Source organism: Gigantopelta aegis, chromosome 8 (genome assembly GCF_016097555.1).
Source record: "Gigantopelta aegis isolate Gae_Host chromosome 8, Gae_host_genome, whole genome shotgun sequence".
NCBI classification, from domain to species: Eukaryota; Metazoa; Mollusca; class Gastropoda; order Neomphalida; family Peltospiridae; genus Gigantopelta; species Gigantopelta aegis.
Genome location: NC_054706.1, coordinates 80356505 through 80376119, shown reverse-complemented (window position 1 = coordinate 80376119; position 19615 = coordinate 80356505). Strand labels below are relative to the sequence as shown.

At 39.9% G+C, this 19615-nt stretch overlaps 1 protein-coding gene across 1 annotated transcript in view; it reads left to right on the top strand.

Annotated features, from left to right (window-relative positions):
• LOC121379352 (chromosome transmission fidelity protein 18 homolog) overlaps positions 1-18584 on the top strand; it is a 55628-nt gene extending 37044 nt beyond the window's left edge. Inside the window, exons 20-24 of the mRNA XM_041507924.1 lie at positions 5086-5170; positions 6381-6433; positions 16225-16318; positions 17333-17408; positions 17797-18584. Coding sequence (XP_041363858.1) covers positions 5086-5170; positions 6381-6433; positions 16225-16318; positions 17333-17408; positions 17797-17900 — 412 coding nt within the window. The 3' untranslated portion in view covers positions 17901-18584. The remainder of the gene's footprint in view (positions 1-5085; positions 5171-6380; positions 6434-16224; positions 16319-17332; positions 17409-17796) is intronic.
• The last annotated feature ends 1031 nt before the right edge of the window (positions 18585-19615 follow it).

Below are 19615 nucleotides of genomic sequence, written 5' to 3'. Positions count from 1 at the left end.
TGCCATTTGAACCAGAGGGGATTATAGGTTTCATCTCAGTCCTTCTGTCTGTCTGTCTGTCAGTCCAACCTGAGGGGACTGTAGGTTTCATCTCCATCGTATCTGTCTGTCTGTCTAACTGTCTACCATTTGAACCAGAGGGGATTATAGGTTTCATCTTCGTCCTTCTGTCTGTCTGTCTGTCAGTCCAACCTGAGGGGACTGTAGGTTTTATTTCCATCGTATCTGTCTGTCTACCATTTGAACCAGAGGGGATTATAGGTTTCATCTCCGTCCTTCTGTCTGTCTGTCTACCAGTCCAACTAGAGGGGACTATAGGTTTCATCTCCATCCTGTCTGTCTGTCTGTCTAGAGGGGACTATAGGTTTGTCTGTCTGTCTGTCTGTCTACCAGTCCAACTAGAGGGGACTATAGGTTTCATCTCCGTCCTGTCTCCGTCCTGTCTGTCTGTCTGTCAGATGGACTATAGGTCTCCTTCTGTCTGTCTGTCTGTCTACCAGTCCAACTAGAGGGGTTTCATCTCCGTCCTGTCTGTCTGTCTACCAGAAGGGACAACTGGAGGAGACTATAGGTTTCATCTCCGTCCTGTCTGTCTGTCTGTCCGGTCCAACCAGAGGGGACTATAGGTTTCATCTTCGTCCTTCTGTATGTCTGTCTGTCTACCAGTCCAACCTGAGGGGACTATAGGTTTCATCTCCGTCCTGTCTGTCTGTCTGTCTACCAGTCCAACTAGAGGGGACTATAGGTTTCATCTCCGTCCTGTCTGTCTGTCTGTCTGTCTACCAGTCCAACTGGAGGAGACTATAGGTTTCATCTCCGTCCTGTCTGTCTGTCTACCGGTTGAACCAGATGGACTATAGGTTTCATCTTCGTCCTTCTGTCTGTCTGTCTGTCTACCAGTCCAACCTGAGGGGACTATAAGTTTCATCTCCGTCCTGTCTGTTTGTCTACCAGTCCAACTAGAGGGGTTTCATCTCCGTCCTGTCTGTCTGTCTACCAGTCCAACTGGAGGAGACTATAGGTTTCATCTCCGTCCTGTCTGTCTGTCTACCGGTTGAACCAGATGGACTATAGGTTCCATCTTCGTCCTTCTGTCTGTCTGTCTGTCTACCAGTCCAACCTGAGGGGACTATAAGTTTCATCTCCGTCTGTTTGTTTGTCTGTCCAACTGTTCTGTCTACCAGTCCAACTAGAGGGGGTTTCATCTCTGTCCTGTCTGTCTGTCTACCGGTTGAACCAGATGGACTATAGGTTTCATCATCTCCGTCCTGTCTGTCTGTCTACCAGTCCAACTGGAGGAGACTATAGGTTTCATCTCCGTCCTGTCTGTCTGTCTACCGGTTGAACCAGATGGACTATAGGTTCTGTCTGTCTGTCTGTCTGTCTGTCGTCCTGAAGGGACTGTAGGTTTTATCTGTCTATCTGTCTGTCTACCAGTCCAACCAGAGGGGACTATAGGTTTCATCTCCTTCTGTCTGTCTGTCTGTCAGTTGAGGGGACTGTAGGTTTCATCTCCATCGTATCTGTCTGTCTGTCTAACTGTCTACCATTTGAACCAGAGGGGATTATAGGTTTCATCGTCTTCTGTCTGTCTCAGTCTGAGGGGACTGTGTTTTATTTCCATCGTATCTGTCTGTCCAGAGGGGATTATAGGTTTCATCTCCGTCCTTCTGTCTGTCTGTCTACCAGTCCAACTAGAGGGGACTATAGGTTTCATCTCCATCCTGTCTGTCTGTCTGTCTGTCTACCTGTTCTAACCAGAGGGGACTATAGGTTTCATCTCCGTCCTGTCTGTCTGTCTGTCTCTGTCTGTCTACCAGTCCAACTAGAGGGGTTTCATCTCCGTCCTGTCTGTCTGTCTACCAGTCCAACTGGAGGAGACTATAGGTTTCATCTCCGTCCTGTCTGTCTGTCTGTGAACCAGATGCACTATAGGTTTCATCTTCGTCCTTCTGTATGTCTGTCTACCAGTCCAACCTGAGGGGACTATAAGTTTCATCTCCGAACTAGAGGGGTTTCAGTCCTGTCTGTCTGTCTACCAGTCCAACTGGAGGGACTATAGGTTTCATCTCCGTCCTTCTGTCTGTCTGTCTGTATAGGTTCCATCTTCGTCCTTCTGTCTGTCTGTCCTGTCTGTCCAACCTGAGGGGACTATAAGTTTCATCTCCGTCGTATCTGTCTGTCTAACTGTTTCATCTCCGTGCTGTCTGTCTGTCTACCAGTCCAACTGGAGGAGACTATAGGATTCATAGGTTTCTATATCTCCGTCCTGTATCTGTCTGTCTGTCTGTCTATCAGTCCAACCTGAGGGGACTATGTTTCATCTCCGTACTGTCTTTTGTCTACCGGTTGAACCATGGACGTTTCATCTTCGTCCTTCTGTCTGTCTGTCTGTCTGTCTGTCTGTCAGTCCAACTGTTTTATCTCCATCGTACCATTTGAACCAGAGGGGATTATAGGTTTCATCTCCGTCCTTCTGTCTGTCTGTCTGTCAGTCCAACCTGAGGGGACTGTAGGTTTCATCTCCATCGTATCTGTCTGTCTGTCTAACTGTCTACCATTTGAACCAGAGGGGATTATAGGTTTCATCTTCGTCCTTCTGTCTGTCTGACTGTCTGTCTGTCTGTCAGTCCAACCTGAGGGGACTATAAGTTTCATCTCCGTCCTGTCTGTTTGTCTACCGGTTGAACCAGATGGACTATAGGTTTCATCTTCATTCTTCTGTCTGTCTGTTTGTCTGTCAGTCCAATCTGAGGGGACTGTAGGTTTTATCTCCATCGTATCTGTCTGTCTAACTGCCTACCATTTGAACCAGAGGGGATTATAGGTTTCATCTCCATCCTTCTGTCTGTCTGTCTGTGTCTGTCTGTCTGTCAGTCCAACCTGATGGGACTGTAGGTTTCATCTCCATCGTATCTGTCTGTCTGTCTAACTGTCTACCATTTGAACCAGAGTGGATTATAGGTTTCATCTTCGTCCTTCTGTCTGTCTGACTGTCTGTCTGTCTGTCAGTCCAACCTGAGGGGACTGTAGGTTTCATTTCCCTCGTATCTGTCCGTCTGTCTACCATTTGAACCAGAGGGGATTATAGGTTTCATCCCCATCCTTCTGTCTGTCTGTCTGTCTGCCTGCCTGTCTGTCTACCAGTCCAACTAGAGGGGACTATAGGTTTCATCTCCGTTCTGTCTGTCTGTCTGTCTGTCTGTCTACCAGTCCAACTAGAGGGGACTATAGGTTTCATCTCCGTCCTGTCTTGTCTGCCTGTCTGTCTACCAGTCCAACTAGAGGGGTTTCATCTCCGTCCTGTCTTGTCTGTCTGTCTGTCTGTCTACCAGTCCAACTAGAGGGGACTATAGGTTTCATCTCCGTCCTGTCTTGTCTGTCTGTCTGTCTACCAGTCCAACTAGAGGGGTTTCATCTCCGTCCTGTCTTGTCTGTCTGTCTGTCTGTCTACTAGTCCAACTAGAGGGGTTTCATCTCCGTCCTGTCTTGTCTGTCTGTCTGTCTGTCTGTCTACCAGTCCAACTAGAGGGGACTATAGGTTTCATCTCCGTCCTGTCTGTCTGTCTGTCTGTCTACCAGTCCAACTAGAGGGGACTATAGGTTTCATCACCGTCCTGTCTGTCTGTCTGTCTGTCTGTCTGTCTGTCTACCAGTCCAACCTGAGGGGACTATAAGTTTCATCTCCGTCCTGTCTGTTTGTCTACCGGTTGAACCAGATGGACTATAGGTTTCATCTTCATTCTTCTGTCTGTCTGTTTGTCTGTCAGTCCAATCTGAGGGGACTGTAGGTTTTATCTCCATCGTATCTGTCTGTCTAACTGCCTACCATTTGAACCAGAGGGGATTATAGGTTTCATCTTCGTCCTTCTGTCTGTCTGACTGTCTGTCTGTCTGTCAGTCCAACCTGAGGGGACTGTAGGTTTCATTTCCATCGTATCTGTCTGTCTGTCTACCATTTGAACCAGAGGGGATTATAGGTTTCATCCCCATCCTTCTGTCTGTCTGTCTGTCTGTCTGTCTGCCTGTCTGTCTACCAGTCCAACTAGAGGGGACTATAGGTTTCATCTCCGTCCTGTCTTGTCTGTCTGTCTGTCTACCAGTCCAACTAGAGGGGACTATAGGTTTCATCTCCGTCCTGTCTTGTCTGCCTGTCTGTCTACCAGTCCAACTAGAGGGGTTTCATCTCCGTCCTGTCTTGTCTGTCTGTCTGTCTGTCTACCAGTCCAACTAGAGGGGACTATAGGTTTCATCTCCGTCCTGTCTTGTCTGTCTGTCTGTCTACCAGTCCAACTAGAGGGGTTTCATCTCCGTCCTGTCTTGTCTGTCTGTCTGTCTGTCTACCAGTCCAACTAGAGGGGTTTCATCTCCGTCCTGTCTTGTCTGTCCGTCTGTCTGTCTACCAGTCCAACTAGAGGGGACTATAGGTTTCATCTCCGTCCTGTCTGTCTGTCTGTCTGTCTACCAGTCCAACTAGAGGGGACTATAGGTTTCATCACCGTCCTGTCTGTCTGTCTGTCTGTCTACCAGTCCAACTAGAGGGGACTATAGGTTTCATCACCGTCCTGTCTGTCTGTCTGTCTGTCTGTCTGTCTGTCCCACAAACTGTATTCTGGACTTGTTTGTGACAATATCTCAAGATACTGAGCAGTAATATTGTGTTTATCTTTATCATGTACTGTTACACACCAGATGTGGCTTTCAGGGTGATTTACTCATTTTGACACTTATGGCCCTTGAACATAAGAGTTTCAAAAATAGGTTTTCAGGACCTTTTTTTTCACAATGCATCAAGATACTGAGCTAAAATGTTTTGTATACTTTTATAGTGTTTATAAATGGTGATTGACTCACTTTTCACACAGTTCTGGCCTTTGGACTTAGGAGATACATGTAGTAAAATGGACTTAGGAGATACATGTAGTAAAATGTGTTGGGCCGAGTAGGGAACAGGTATTGCTTTGGCAGGACTCTCAGGATGCGTCTTCAAATTGGAAATATGATTTTAAAAAGTTGATTGTCATAAATAGGGGGAATAATTTACCCAACAGTAAGAGTTAAATAATAAATGTGATTTGTTTTTAGCAACATTGAGGAGATCGTCAAGCTGCCTGGTCTCAAGCAACACAAACAGTTGACGTACGCAGCCAAACAACTTATAGCCAGGGAGGTAGGTAGTTTTGGGAGAAGTGGATGAAAATATCTTGTAACAACGTGGTAGGTAGTTTTGGGAGAAGTGGATGAAAATATCCTTTAACAACGAGGTAGGTAGTGTTGGGAGAAGTCGATGAAAATATCTTGTAACAACGAGGTAGGTAGTTTTGGGAGAAGTCGATGAAAATATCCTGTAACAACGAGGTAGGTAGTTTTGGGAGAAGTCGATGAAAATATCCTGTAACAACGAGGTAGGTAGTTTTGGGAGAAGTCGATGAAAATATCCTGTAACAACGAGGTAGGTAGTGTTGGGAGAAGTGGATGAAAATATCTTGTAACAATGAGGTAGGTAGTGTTGGGAGAAGTAGATGAAAATATCCTGTAACAACGAGGTAGGTAGTTTTGGGAGAAGTCGATGAAAATATCCTGTAACAACGAGGTAGGTAGTGTTGGGAGAAGTGGATGAAAATATCTTGTAACAATGAGGTAGGTAGTGTTGGGAGAAGTAGATGAAAATATCCTGTAACAACGAGGTAGGTAGTTTTGGGAGAAGTAGATGAAAATATCTTGTAACAACGAGGTAGGTAGTTTTGGGAGAAGTAGATGAAAATATCTTGTAACAACAAGGTAGGTAGTATAGGGAGAAGTAGATGAAAATATCTTGTAACAACGAGGTAGGTAGTGTAGGGAGAAGTGGATGAAAATATCCTTTAACAACGAGGTAGGTAGTTTTGGGAGAAGTGGATGAAAATATCTTGTAACAACGTGAATTAAAATAGGGAACATTTTACCTTTAAATGTAAGAACTTTTGTAATCAAGATTACTAAATTCATTATACAATTGTTTACCAGATCCATTTCCATTCTTAGTCAATTCTTTGAATTTATATGTTATGTACATTTAGGTGTAAATACATAGTGTTTTAGTGGGCTGCTTTTGTGATTTGTTCTTGGGTTTTTCTGTGTGTTTTGTTTTGTTTTTTCATTTTGTATTTTCTTGAAATTAAATTGAAAATTAAAATGAATTTCCTGAGTTTAAAATATTATTAAAAAATTACACATTATTGTTCATCTCCGTACTTGTACTGGAACACATTGCATAACATTACATGTTTCCGTTCATTACCATCTATTATGTTTCCTGGTGATAACAGTTTATGACAGGTAAAACATTTCATTCTATCATAATTCATGTCTAAACGTTTATTTGTTTTCATTTATTTTAGGTAGAATTGGAGAAAATGAGAAGGAATGAAGCTCGCACCAATCCAAACAGTGTGTAAGTCTTGACTAAAGAGAAATCCGTTTTATAGAGTGTAACAAACAGTGTGCAAGTCCTAACTGAAGAGAAATCCATTTTATAGAGTGTAAGTCCTGACTGAAGAGAAATCCGTTTCATAGAGTGTAACAAACAGAGTGGAAGTCCTGACTGAAGAGAAATCCGTTTTATAGAGTGTAAGTCCTGACTGAAGAGAAATCCGTTTTATAGAGTGTATCAAACAGAGTGTAAGTCCTGACTGAAGAGAAATCCGTTTTATAGAGTGTAAGTCCTGACTGAAGAGAAATCCGTTTTATAGAGTGTATCAAACGGTGTGTAAGTCCTGACTGAAGATAAATCCGTTTTATAGAGTGTATCAAACGGTGTGTAAGTCCTGACTGAAGAGAAATCCGTTTTAGAGAGTGTATCAAACAGTGTGTAAGTCCTGACTGAAGAGAAATCCGTTTTATAGAGTGTATCAAACAGTGTGTAAGTCCTGACTGAAGAGAAATCCGTTTTATAGAGTGTATCAAACAGAGTGTAAGTCCTGACTGAAGAGAAATCCGTTTTATAGAGTGTAACAAACAGTGTGTAAGTCCTGACTGAAGAGAAATCCGTTTTATAGAGTGTATCAAACAGTGTGTAAGTCCTGACTGAAGAGAAATCCGTTTTATAGAGTGTATCAAAGTGTAAGTCCTGACTGAAGAGAAATCCGTTTTATAGAGTGTATCAAATGGTGTGTAAGTCCTGACTGAAGAGAAATCCGTTTTTATAGAGTGTAAGTCCTGACTGAAGAGAAATCCGTTTTATAGAGTGTATCAAATGGTGTGTAAGTCCTGACTGAAGAGAAATCCGTTTTATAGAGTGTATCAATGGTGTGTAAGTCCTGACTGAAGAGAAATCCGTTTTATAGAGTGTATCAAACGGTGTGTAAGTCCTGACTGAAGAGAAATCCGTTTTATAGAGTGTATCACGGTGTGGTGTGAAATCAAGTCCTGACTGAAGAGAAATCCGTTTTATAGAGTGTATCAAACAGAGTGTAAGTCCTGACTGAAGAGAAATCCGTTTTATAGAGTGTATCAAACAGAGTGTAAGTCCTGACTGAAGAGAAATCCGTTTTATAGAGTGTATCAAACGGAGTGTAAGTCCTGACTGAAGAGAAATCCGTTTTTTTATCAAACAGAGTGTAAGTCCTGAGTGTAACAAACAGTGTGTAAGTCCTGACTGAAGAGAAATCCGTTTTATAGAGTGTAACAAACTGAAGAGAAGTCCTGACTGAAGAGTGTGTAAGTCCTGACTGAAGAGATATCCGTTTTATAGAGTGTAACAAACAGTGTGCAAGTCCTGACTGAAGAGAAATCCGTTTTATAGAGTGTAAGTCCTGACTGAAGAGAAATCCGTATTATAGAGTGTAACAAACGGTGTGTAAGTCCTGACTGAAGAGAAATCCGTTTTATAGAGTGTATCAAACAGAGTGTAAGTCCTGACTGAAGAGAAATCCGTTTTATAGAGTGTATCAAACAGTGTGTAAGTCCTGACTGAAGAGAAATCCGTTTTATAGAGTGTATCAAACAGTGTGTAAGTCCTGACTGAAGAGAAATCCGTTTTATAGAGTGTAACAAACGGTGTGTAAGTCCTGACTGAAGAGAAATCCGTTTTTATAGAGTGTATCAAAGTGTGCAAGTCCTGACTGAAGAGAAATCCGTTTTATAGAGTGTAACAAACAGTGTGTAAGTCCTGACTGAAGAGAAATCCGTTTTATAGAGTGTATCAAACGGTGTGTAAGTCCTGACTGAAGAGAAATCCGTTTGATAGAGTGTATCAAACAGAGAAATCCGTTTTATAGAGTGTGTGTAAGTCCTGACTGAAGAGAAATCCGTTTTATAGAGTGTATGAAGAGAAATCCGTTTTATAGAGTGTATCAAACAGTGTGTAAGTCCTGACTGAAGAGAAATCCGTTTTATAGAGTGTATCAAACAGTGTAAGTCCTGACTGAAGAGAAATCCGTTTTATAGAGTGTATCAAACAGAGTGTAAGTCCTGACTGAAGAGAAATCCGTTTTATAGAGTGTAACAAACAGTGTGTAAGTCCTGACTGAAGAGAAATCCGTTTTATAGAGTGTATCAAACGGTGTGTAAGTCCTGACTGAAGAGAAATCCGTTTTAGAGAGTGTATCAAAAAGAGTGTAAGTCCTGACTGAAGAGAAATCCGTTTTATAGAGTGTATCAAACAGAGTGTAAGTCCTGACTGAAGAGAAATCCGTTTTATAGAGTGTATCAAACAGTGTGTAAGTCCTGACTGAAGAGAAATCCGTTTTATAGAGTGTATCAAATGGTGTGTAAGTCCTGACTGAAGAGAAATCCGTTTTATAGAGTGTATAAAACGGTGTGTACGTCCTGACTGAAGAGAAATCCGTTTTATAGAGTGTATCAAACGGTGTGCAAGTCCTGACTGAAGAGAAATCCGTTTTATAGTGTATCAAACAGAGTGTATGTCCTGACTGAAGAGAAATCCGTTTTATAGAGTGTATCAAATGGTGTGTAAGTCCTGACTGAAGAAAAATCCGTTTTATAGAGTGTATCAAACGGTGTGTAAGTCCTGACTGAAGAGAAATCCGTTTTATAGAGTGTATCAAACGGTGTGTAAGTCCTGACTGAAGAGAAATCCGTTTTATAGAGTGTAAGTCCTGACTGAAGAGAAATCCATTTTATAGAGTGTAACAAACAGTGTGCAAGTCCTGACTGAAGAGAAATCCATTTTATAGAGTGTATCAAACAGTGCAAGTCCTGACTGAAGAGAAATCCGTTTTATAGAGTGTAAGTCCTGACTGAAGAGAAATCTGTTTTATAGGGTGTAACAAACAGTGTGTAAGTCCTGACTGAAGAGAAATCCGTTTTATATAGTGTAGCAAACAGTGTGCAAGTCCTGACTGAAGAGAAATCCGTTTTATAGGGTGTAACAAACGGTGTGCAAGTCTTGACTGAAGAAAAATCCGTTTTATAGGGTGTAACAAACGGTGTGCAACTCCTGACTGAAGAGAAATCCATTTTATAGGGTGTAACAAATGGTGTGCAAGTCCTGACTGAAGAGAAATCCGTTTTAGAGAGTGTATCAAACAGAGTGTAAGTCCTGACTGAAGAGAAATCCGTTTTATAGAGTGTATCAAACAGAGTGTAAGTCCTGACTGAAGAGAAATCCGTTTTATAGAGTGTATCAAACAGAGTGGAAGTCCTGACTGAAGAGATATCTGTTTTATAGAGTAAGTCCTGACTGAAGAGAAATCCGTTTTATAGAGTGTAACAAACAAGAGTGGAAGTCCTGACTGAAGAGAAATCCATTTTATAGGGTGTAACAAATGGTGTGCAAGTCCTGACTGAAGAGAAATCCGTTTTAGAGAGTGTATCAAACAGAGTGTAAGTCCTGACTGAAGAGAAATCCGTTTTATAGAGTGTATCAGAGTGTAAGTCCGGACTGAAGAGAAATCCGTTTTATAGAGTGTAAGTCCTGACTGAAGAGAAATCCGTTTTATAGAGTGTAACAAACAGAGTAGAAGTCCTGACTAAAGAGAAATCCGTTTTATGGAGTGTAACAAACAGTGTGTAAGTCCTGATTGAAGAGAAATCCGTTTTATAGAGTGTATCAAACAGAGTGGAAGTTCTGACTGAAGAGAAATCCGTTTTATAGAGTGTAAGTCCTGACTGCAGAGAAATCCGTTTTATAGAGTGTATCAAACAGTGTGTAAGTCCTGACTGAAGAGAAATCCGTTTTACAGAGTGTATCAAACAGAGTGTAAGTCCTGACTGAAGAGAAATCCGTTTTATAGAGTGTATCAAATGGTGTGTAAGTCCTGACTGAAGAAAATTCAGTTTTATAGAGTGTATCAAATGGTGTGTAAGTCCTGACTGAAGAGAAATCCGTTTTATAGAGTGTATAAAACGGTGTGTACGTCCTGACTGAAGAGAAATCCGTTTTATAGAGTGTATCAAACGGTGTGCAAGTCCTGACTGAAGAGAAATCCGTTTTATAGTGTATCAAACAGAGTGTATGTCCTGACTGAAGAGAAATCCGTTTTATAGAGTGTATCAAATGGTGTGTAAGTCCTGACTGAAGAAAAATCCGTTTTATAGAGTGTATCAAACGGTGTGTAAGTCCTGACTGAAGAGAAATCCGTTTTATAGAGTGTATCAAACGGTGTGTAAGTCCTGACTGAAGAGAAATCCGTTTTATAGAGTGTAAGTCCTGACTGAAGAGAAATCCATTTTATAGAGTGTAACAAACAGTGTGCAAGTCCTGACTGAAGAGAAATCCATTTTATAGAGTGTATCAAACAGTGCAAGTCCTGACTGAAGAGAAATCCGTTTTATAGAGTGTAAGTCCTGACTGAAGAGAAATCTGTTTTATAGGGTGTAACAAACAGTGTGTAAGTCCTGACTGAAGAGAAATCCGTTTTATATAGTGTAGCAAACAGTGTGCAAGTCCTGACTGAAGAGAAATCCGTTTTATAGGGTGTAACAAACGGTGTGCAAGTCTTGACTGAAGAAAAATCCGTTTTATAGGGTGTAACAAACGGTGTGCAACTCCTGACTGAAGAGAAATCCATTTTATAGGGTGTAACAAATGGTGTGCAAGTCCTGACTGAAGAGAAATCCGTTTTAGAGAGTGTATCAAACAGAGTGTAAGTCCTGACTGAAGAGAAATCCGTTTTATAGAGTGTATCAAACAGAGTGTAAGTCCTGACTGAAGAGAAATCCGTTTTATAGAGTGTATCAAACAGAGTGGAAGTCCTGACTGAAGAGATATCTGTTTTATAGAGTAAGTCCTGACTGAAGAGAAATCCGTTTTATAGAGTGTAACAAACAAGAGTGGAAGTCCTGACTAAAGAGAAATCCGTTTTATAGAGTGTAACAAACAAGTCCTGACTGAAGAGAAATCCGTTTTATAGAGTGTAGTGTGTAAGTCCTGACTGAAGAGAAATCCGTTTTATAGAGTGTAACAAATAGTGTGTAAGTCCTGACTGAAGAGAAATCCGTTTTATAGAGTGTATCAAACAGAGTGGAAGTTCTGACTGAAGAGAAATCCGTTTTATAGAGTGTATCAAACAAACGGTGTGTAAGTCCTGACTGAAGAGAAATCCGTTTTATAGAGTGTATCAAGTCCTGACTGAAGAGAAATCCGTTTTATAGAGTGTAACAAACAAGAGTGGAAGTCCTGACTGAAGAGAAATCCGTTTTATAGAGTGTATCAAATGGTGTGTAAGTCCTGACTGAAGAGAAATCCGTTTTATAGAGTGTATAAAACGGTGTGTACGTCCTGACTGAAGAGAAATCCGTTTTATAGAGTGTATCAAACGGTGTGTAAGTCCTGACTGAAGAGAAATCCGTTTTATAGAGTGTATCAAACAGAGTGTAAGTCCTGACTGAAGAGAAATCCGTTTTATAGAGTGTATCAAATGGTGTGTAAGTCCTGACTGAAGAGAAATCCGTTTTATAGAGTGTATCAAACGGTGTGTAAGTCCTGACTGAAGAGAAATCCGTTTTATAGAGTGTATCAAACGGTGTGTAAGTCCTGACTGAAGAGAAATCCGTTTTATTGTATAGAGTGTAAGTCCTGACTGAAGAGAAATCCGTTTTATAGAGTGTAACAAACAGTGTGTAAGTCCTGACTGAAGAGAAATCCGTTTTATAGAGTGTATCAAACAGTGCAAGTCCTGACTGAAGAGAAATCCGTTTTATAGAGTGTATATAGAGTGTAAGTCCTGACTGAAGAGAAATCCGTTTTATAGAGTGTAACAAACAGTGTGTAAGTCCTGACTGAAGAGAAATCCGTTTTATATAGTGTAGACAAACAGTGTGCAAGTCCTGACTGAAGAGAAATCCGTTTTATAGAGTGTATCAAACAGTGTGTGCAAGTCCTGACTGAAGAGAAATCCGTTTTATAGAGTGTAACAAACGGTGTGCAAGTCCTGACTGAAGAGAAATCCGTTTTATAGAGTGTAACAAATGGTGTGCAAGTCCTGACTGAAGAGAAATCCGTTTTATAGAGTGTATCAAACAGTGTGTAAGTCCTGACTGAAGAGAAATCCGTTTGATAGAGTGTATCAAACAGAGTGGAAGTCCTGACTGACTGAAGAGAAATCCGTTTTATAGAGTGTATCAAACGGTGTGTAAGTCCTGACTGAAGAGAAATCCGTTTTATAGAGTGTATCAAACAGTGTGTAAGTCCTGACTGAAGAGAAATCCGTTTTATAGAGTGTATCAAACAGAGTGTAAGTCCTGACTGAAGAGAAATCCGTTTTATAGAGTGTATCAAATGGTGTGTAAGTCCTGACTGAAGAGAAATCCGTTTTATAGAGTGTATCAAACAGAGTGTAAGTCCTGACTGAAGAGAAATCCGTTTTATAGAGTGTATCAAACGGTGTGTAAGTCCTGACTGAAGAGAAATCCGTTTTATAGAGTGTATCAAACGGTGTGTAAGTCCTGACTGAAGAGAAATCCGTTTGATAGAGTGTATCAAACAGTGTGTAAGTCCTGACTGAAGAGAAATCCGTTTTATAGAGTGTAACAAACAGTGTGTAAGTCCTGACTGAAGAGAAATCCGTTTTATAGAGTGTATCAAACGGTGTGTAAGTCCTGACTGAAGAGAAATCCGTTTTATAGAGTGTATCAAACAGAGTGGAAGTCCTGACTGAAGAGAAATCCGTTTTATAGTGTATCAAACGGTGTGTAAGTCCTGAGTGTAAGTCCTGACTGAAGAGAAATCCGTTTTATAGAGTGTATCAAACGGTGTGTAAGTCCTGACTGAAGAGAAATCCATTTTATAGAGTGTATCAAACAGTGCAAGTCCTGACTGAAGAGAAATCCGTTTTATAGAGTGTAAGTCCTGACTGAAGAGAAATCTGTTTTATAGGGTGTAACAAACAGTGTGTAAGTCCTGACTGAAGAGAAATCCGTTTTTTATAGTGTAGCAAACAGTGTGCAAGTCCTGACTGAAGAGAAATCCGTTTTATAGGGTGTAACAAACGGTGTGCAAGTCCTGACTGAAGAGAAATCCGTTTTATAGGGTGTAACAAACGGTGTGCAACTCCTGACTGAAGAGAAATCCATTTTATAGGGTGTAACAAATGGTGTGCAAGTCCTGACTGAAGAGAAATCCGTTTTAGAGAGTGTATCAAACAGAGTGTAAGTCCTGACTGAAGAGAAATCCGTTTTATAGAGTGTATCAAACAGAGTGTAAGTCCTGACTGAAGAGAAATCCGTTTTATAGAGTGTATCAAACAGAGTGGAAGTCCTGACTGAAGAGATATCTGTTTTATAGAGTAAGTCCTGACTGAAGAGAAATCCGTTTTATAGAGTGTAACAAACAAGAGTGGAAGTCCTGACTAAAGAGAAATCCGTTTTATAGAGTGTAACAAATAGTGTGTAAGTCCTGACTGAAGAGAAATCCGTTTTATAGAGTGTATCAAATAGTGTGTAAGTCCTGACTGAAGAGAAATCCGTTTTATAGAGTGTAACAAATAGAGTGTAAGTCCTGACTGAAGAGAAATCCGTTTTATAGAGTGTATCAAACAGAGTGTAAGTCCTGACTGAAGAGAAATCCGTTTTATAGAGTGTATCAAACGGTGTGTAAGTCCTGACTGAAGAGAAATCCGTTTTATAGAGTGTATCAAACAGAGTGTAAGTCCTGACTGAAGAGAAATCCGTTTTATAGAGTGTATCAAACGGTGTGTAAGTCCTGACTGAAGAGAAATCCGTTTTATAGAGTGTATCAAATGGTGTGTAAGTCCTGACTGAAGAGAAATCCGTTTTATAGAGTGTATCAAACGGTGTGTAAGTCCTGACTGAAGAGAAATCCGTTTTATAGAGTGTATCAAACTGAAGAGAAATCCGTGTGTGCAAGTCCTGACTGAAGAGAAATCCGTTTTATAGAGTGTATCAAACAGAGTGTAAGTCCTGACTGAAGAGAAATCCGTTTTATAGAGTGTATCAAACAGTGGTGTGTAAGTCCTGACTGAAGAGAAATCCGTTTTATAGAGTGTATCAAACGGTGTGTAAGTCCTGACTGAAGAGAAATCCGTTTTATAGAGTGTATCAAACGGTGTGTAAGTCCTGACTGAAGAGAAATCCGTTTTATAGAGTGTAAGTCCTGACTGAAGAGAAATCCATTTTATAGAGTGTAACAAACAGTGTGCAAGTCCTGACTGAAGAGAAATCCGTTTTATAGAGTGTAACAAACAGTGCAAGTCCTGACTGAAGAGAAATCCGTTTTATAGAGTGTAAGTCCTGACTGAAGAGAAATCTGTTTTATAGGGTGTAACAAACAGTGTGTAAGTCCTGACTGAAGAGAAATCCGTTTTATATAGTGTAGCAAACAGTGTGCAAGTCCTGACTGAAGAGAAATCCGTTTTATAGGTGTAACAAACGGTGTGCAAGTCCTGACTGAAGAAAAATCCGTTTTATAGGGTGTAACAAACGGTGTGCAACTCCTGACTGAAGAGAAATCCATTTTATAGGGTGTAACAAATGGTGTGCAAGTCCTGACTGAAGAGAAATCCGTTTTAGAGAGTGTATCAAACAGAGTGTAAGTCCTGACTGAAGAGAAATCCGTTTTATAGAGTGTATCAAACAGAGTGTAAGTCCTGACTGAAGAGAAATCCGTTTTATAGAGTGTATCAAAACAGAAGTGGAAGTCCTGACTGAAGAGAAATCCGTTTTATAGAGTGTAACAAACAAGAGTGGAAGTCCTGACTAAAGAGAAATCCGTTTTATAGAGTGTAACAAATAGTGTGTAAGTCCTGACTGAAGAGAAATCCGTTTTATAGAGTGTAACAAACAGAGTGGAAGTCCTGACTGAAGAGAAATCCGTTTTATAGAGTGTAACAAATAGTGTGTAAGTCCTGACTGAAGAGAAATCCGTTTTATAGAGTGTATCAAACAGTGTGTAAGTCCTGACTGAAGAGAAATCCGTTTTATAGAGTGTATCAAACAGAGTGTAAGTCCTGACTGAAGAGAAATCCGTTTTATAGAGTGTATCAAACAGAGTGTAAGTCCTGACTGAAGAGAAATCCGTTTTATTTATAGAGTGAGTAAGTCCTGACTGAAGAGAAATCCGTTTTATAGAGTGTATCAAACAGTGTGTAAGTCCTGACTGAAGAGAAATCCGTTTTATAGAGTGTATCAAACAGAGTGGAAGTCCTGACTGAAGAGAAATCCGTTTTATACTGAAGAGAACCTTTGACTTTCAGATTTTATGTGGAAGCAAGAGTGTACCATTTCTAGAAAATAGTCTGAAAATTAGCCTTATAGTGTAAAGTCCTGACTGAAGAGAAATTCCGTTTTATAGAGATGTCAGTTTCCAGTCTCGAGTCAGTTTCCAGTCTCTTCATGTCAGTTTCCAGTCTCCTCATCAGTTTCCAGTCTCCTCAAGTTAGTTTCCAGTCTCCTCATGTCAGTTTCCAGTCTCCTCGTGTCCGTTTCCAGTCACCTCAAGTCAGTTTCCAGTCTCCTCAAGTCAGTTTCCAGTCTCCTCATGTCAGTTTCCAGTTTCCTCAAGTCAGTTTCCAGTCTCCTCGTCAGTTTCCAATCTCTTCGTCATTTTCCAGTCGCCTCATGTCAGTTTCCATTGTCAGTTAAAGAATTTTAACAAAGTAAATTTAATTTGATCTGAAATGCAAACAATTACAATTATTTAATTATGATATAGTTTTTGAGATTTTTTAAGATCATTTCAGTTTATATTTTAATACAGGTATCATGTCCTTGCCTTTAAAATGTGGCATATTTGTCAGTATTCCACATTTGTTGCTGTGTTTGTAGGGAGTCTAAAGAGCGATGTAGCGGGATGAAGGACAACATTCCTGCCGTGCCGAACCACATGAAGAAACTCACACCGGTCATATCGGAGGAAAAAGTAAGTGGATTGGAGGTTAAACATTAGACACAAGAAACGGTAAAAACATTTGTCTGACACTGTCATAAGGTAACCATAGAAACAGAAATGTTGAGGGCGGTGAGAACATTATTATTAATGCAATCTTCGTAAAGTTAAGATGAATACTAGTAGTTGTGAGATGAAAATATAGAAGCAGTCAACACTCAGGCAAATGTGAAGGGATAATTTCACAGAATATATCAATCACAAATACTCTCTGTGTTTTGCAAGTTCATTAAATGGTCTCAAAAGAAAACATACAGGTGCAAAAAGTCTACAAAGAAAGAGTCCAAAATTAAATCCTGCTTTTAAATGGGACTTCTTCTTATGATGTACACAATGACCCATCAAGAGAGTAATACTGTATCTACAAACAAATCGGGGTGGGTGGTTGTTTTGTTTATTTGCGTCCCTCGACACACACACACACACCCTCGACACACTCTCCACCCCCATATATCAGTCTTCAGCACTGAAAAGTACATTGGAAACATTTAGGAGCTCGGATTTTACACCAATCATTTAGAAACATTTGAAAACACTAACAGAAGTTCATTTTATTTAAATGATTTAAGTAAACTTGACTCTGGACTGTGATTTAAACATTTATATCATAGAGTACTTAACTGGCACTGAAAGATCTTTTTAAAATACTAGTATTGGTTATTTCCTCTGGTGGTGTGTGTGGATGTTTCACGCGTTGCATTGGCATCCAGGACAATGTCAGGACATTGATAATGTACACATTAATTTAGTAGGCTTTATTTTATTATACACTGCATATGTACTCTATCAACGAAAAACCCCCTCCCCCAGTATACTCTTGGTACATAATGCCAACCCCCCCTCACCTGAACAAACATACTTATAGATGCGGCCACCCCCACCCCCCAAATTCATTCACCTTTCATTTGTGCATATGTGCTATACGTATGGTGGTATGAATTTAAGAAAAAAAAGAGTATTTGACATAGATTCATTTTCAAATTGCAGCCTGCAAAAGACTATTTTTGCCAATTTACGAGAACCAAGAGAATTAAGGCAGTTCCAACGGCAGAAGAGACGAAAGGTTTGTCACTGGGTTTTTCACAAATAATTTATTTTTTAAAAATACATATATAATGTTTTATTTTGAATCTTTTTAAACAGTCACAAAGTTTTCATATCAGGAATCGACTTTTATCGATTGCCCGGAGTGTATTGGCCACAAAAATGTGTTTGGGTCCAACAGATTCCCAAAGCTAGAAGTCCGATAGGTTATTATATTCGTCAGCCTGTTAGCTAGGTCTACAATCATAACACACACTAAATGTGTAGGTGAATAATTGATATTACGTTTATATAAATGTCTGACATACATCAGTTGTAGCATACTAGTTGTCACATTTTGTGTACACGTGTTTATTTAGGTTAGTTTTATTTGTTTTAAGACAAAATCTATTTACTTTTATTTTCAGATGAGAAGAAGAAAGAAGTCTTGGACACGGCTATATGGTTTCATTTCAAAGAGGGATATTCTAATGCAGTTCGCAGAAGTGTTAAAGTACAAGACTTCTTGTGATGGAATGCAACGTAATTTAACTGGTCTTAAACATGGACTTGTATTGACAGCATCACACTCCAATCCCTCGATGTGTTGGGTGTATGGAGTCTGTGCATCTAACACCTATATAGACTATAAGACTTCTTGTGAGGGAATGCTATGTAATTTAATTGGTTTTCAAAACAGAGTTGTATTGTGACAGTGTCTTACTGAAGTCTCTATGTGTGTTGGGTTTATGGAGCCCCATTGCATCTAGCTGACACCTACACAGATTAACGCAGTTCACAGAAGTGTTAAAGTACAAAACGTCTTGTGAGGATGTGTGCTGTAATTTAATTGTTTTTCAAAACCAGGGCAAATGTTGACAGCGTCTTACTGAGCTCCCTAGATATTTTGGGTTTATGTCACTTGCTCAAAATACCTACACAGACTGGCTGTAGCGTTTCTAAAGACGAGGACACTTAGTTACACATCTTTTCCAGTTACGTGTAGACAGTAACCAACAACACAGTAATGGTAAAACAGCTAAATGTCATTACAACCACACCACCCAACAATGATTGGTGTTAAAGGGAGAGTCAACTCAAACAAGAGCCTTATGTGTTGGAAAGATGCATACCCAGACCACCAACACATACTGACACTTAAAGGGAGAGTAAACTCAAACAAGAGCCTTATGTGTTGGAAAGATGCATACCCAGACCACCAACACATACTGACACTTTAACAAATGAAAAACGCGTAATTTTAGAGTTAGTAAAAAACATGATTATTCCTGCTAACTGGGGGCAGCCATTTTGTTTCGTTATTGGTGCATGTGGTTCTATAGCTTGGGGCAAAGTGAAATCAGCTCCAGCCAACTCCTGTATGCACAGTGTAAACAAACACTCTATTTTACGACAAGGCGTTTCGCTTTCATCAACCTGACTTGTAAAACAACATAAATGACTTAATAGTATAATAAACTATTTAACTAAATATTTTTCAGTTTGCATCAATAGAACGAAATGGAGTTATAGTATTTTTCTCTCTTAAGAAATCCAAAGAAAAAATGCATATTATTAGGCCTCTTGGTAGGGTACGTTGAAACAAAAACGACCACTCAAGATACCCAAGTGATAATTTTCTTTTCTTTGGGACTTTGGTCAGTTTTGTGATTTTAGATGAGAAAGTCTACTTATTCAAGGGTTTTTCAGAATTATTTACAGTAATAAAGCAGGACGGCTGATAATGTCCATTACGATTGTAGGGGTGTCTGCGCAGTTATCACACAACACCCTGTGATATTAATAAAAGAGGCACATATTTTTAGTGTGTCTAGATACAGTGTCTGGGAACCATCTAAATATACACCTGCCAATCAGGAACCACAGGTACAGGCCACGGAAAGAAAAGACCAATTAACTAAGAAAACACTCCGATTATTATTATTTCAGTACATGGGTTAATTTATGAACAAAACATAATACAGTTGTTTCGACACTTTGACAATGGTGGTTTATTTTGTGTTGAACAATAATATATACTTATTGCTGGCTTACTGGGATGGATATTATAACAGAACATTGCGATGCATCCACAAAAATCAGGTATCTTTTGTTTCTTCAGTTCTAAGACTAATTCCTGACGTGACACGCTAAGTCTTACGTAACCACTGACTTGCCAGAAGGCGTATTCACTGGGATGGTACAAAATGGCTGCGCCAGTTATATATAATAGCTGTCACATTTAAC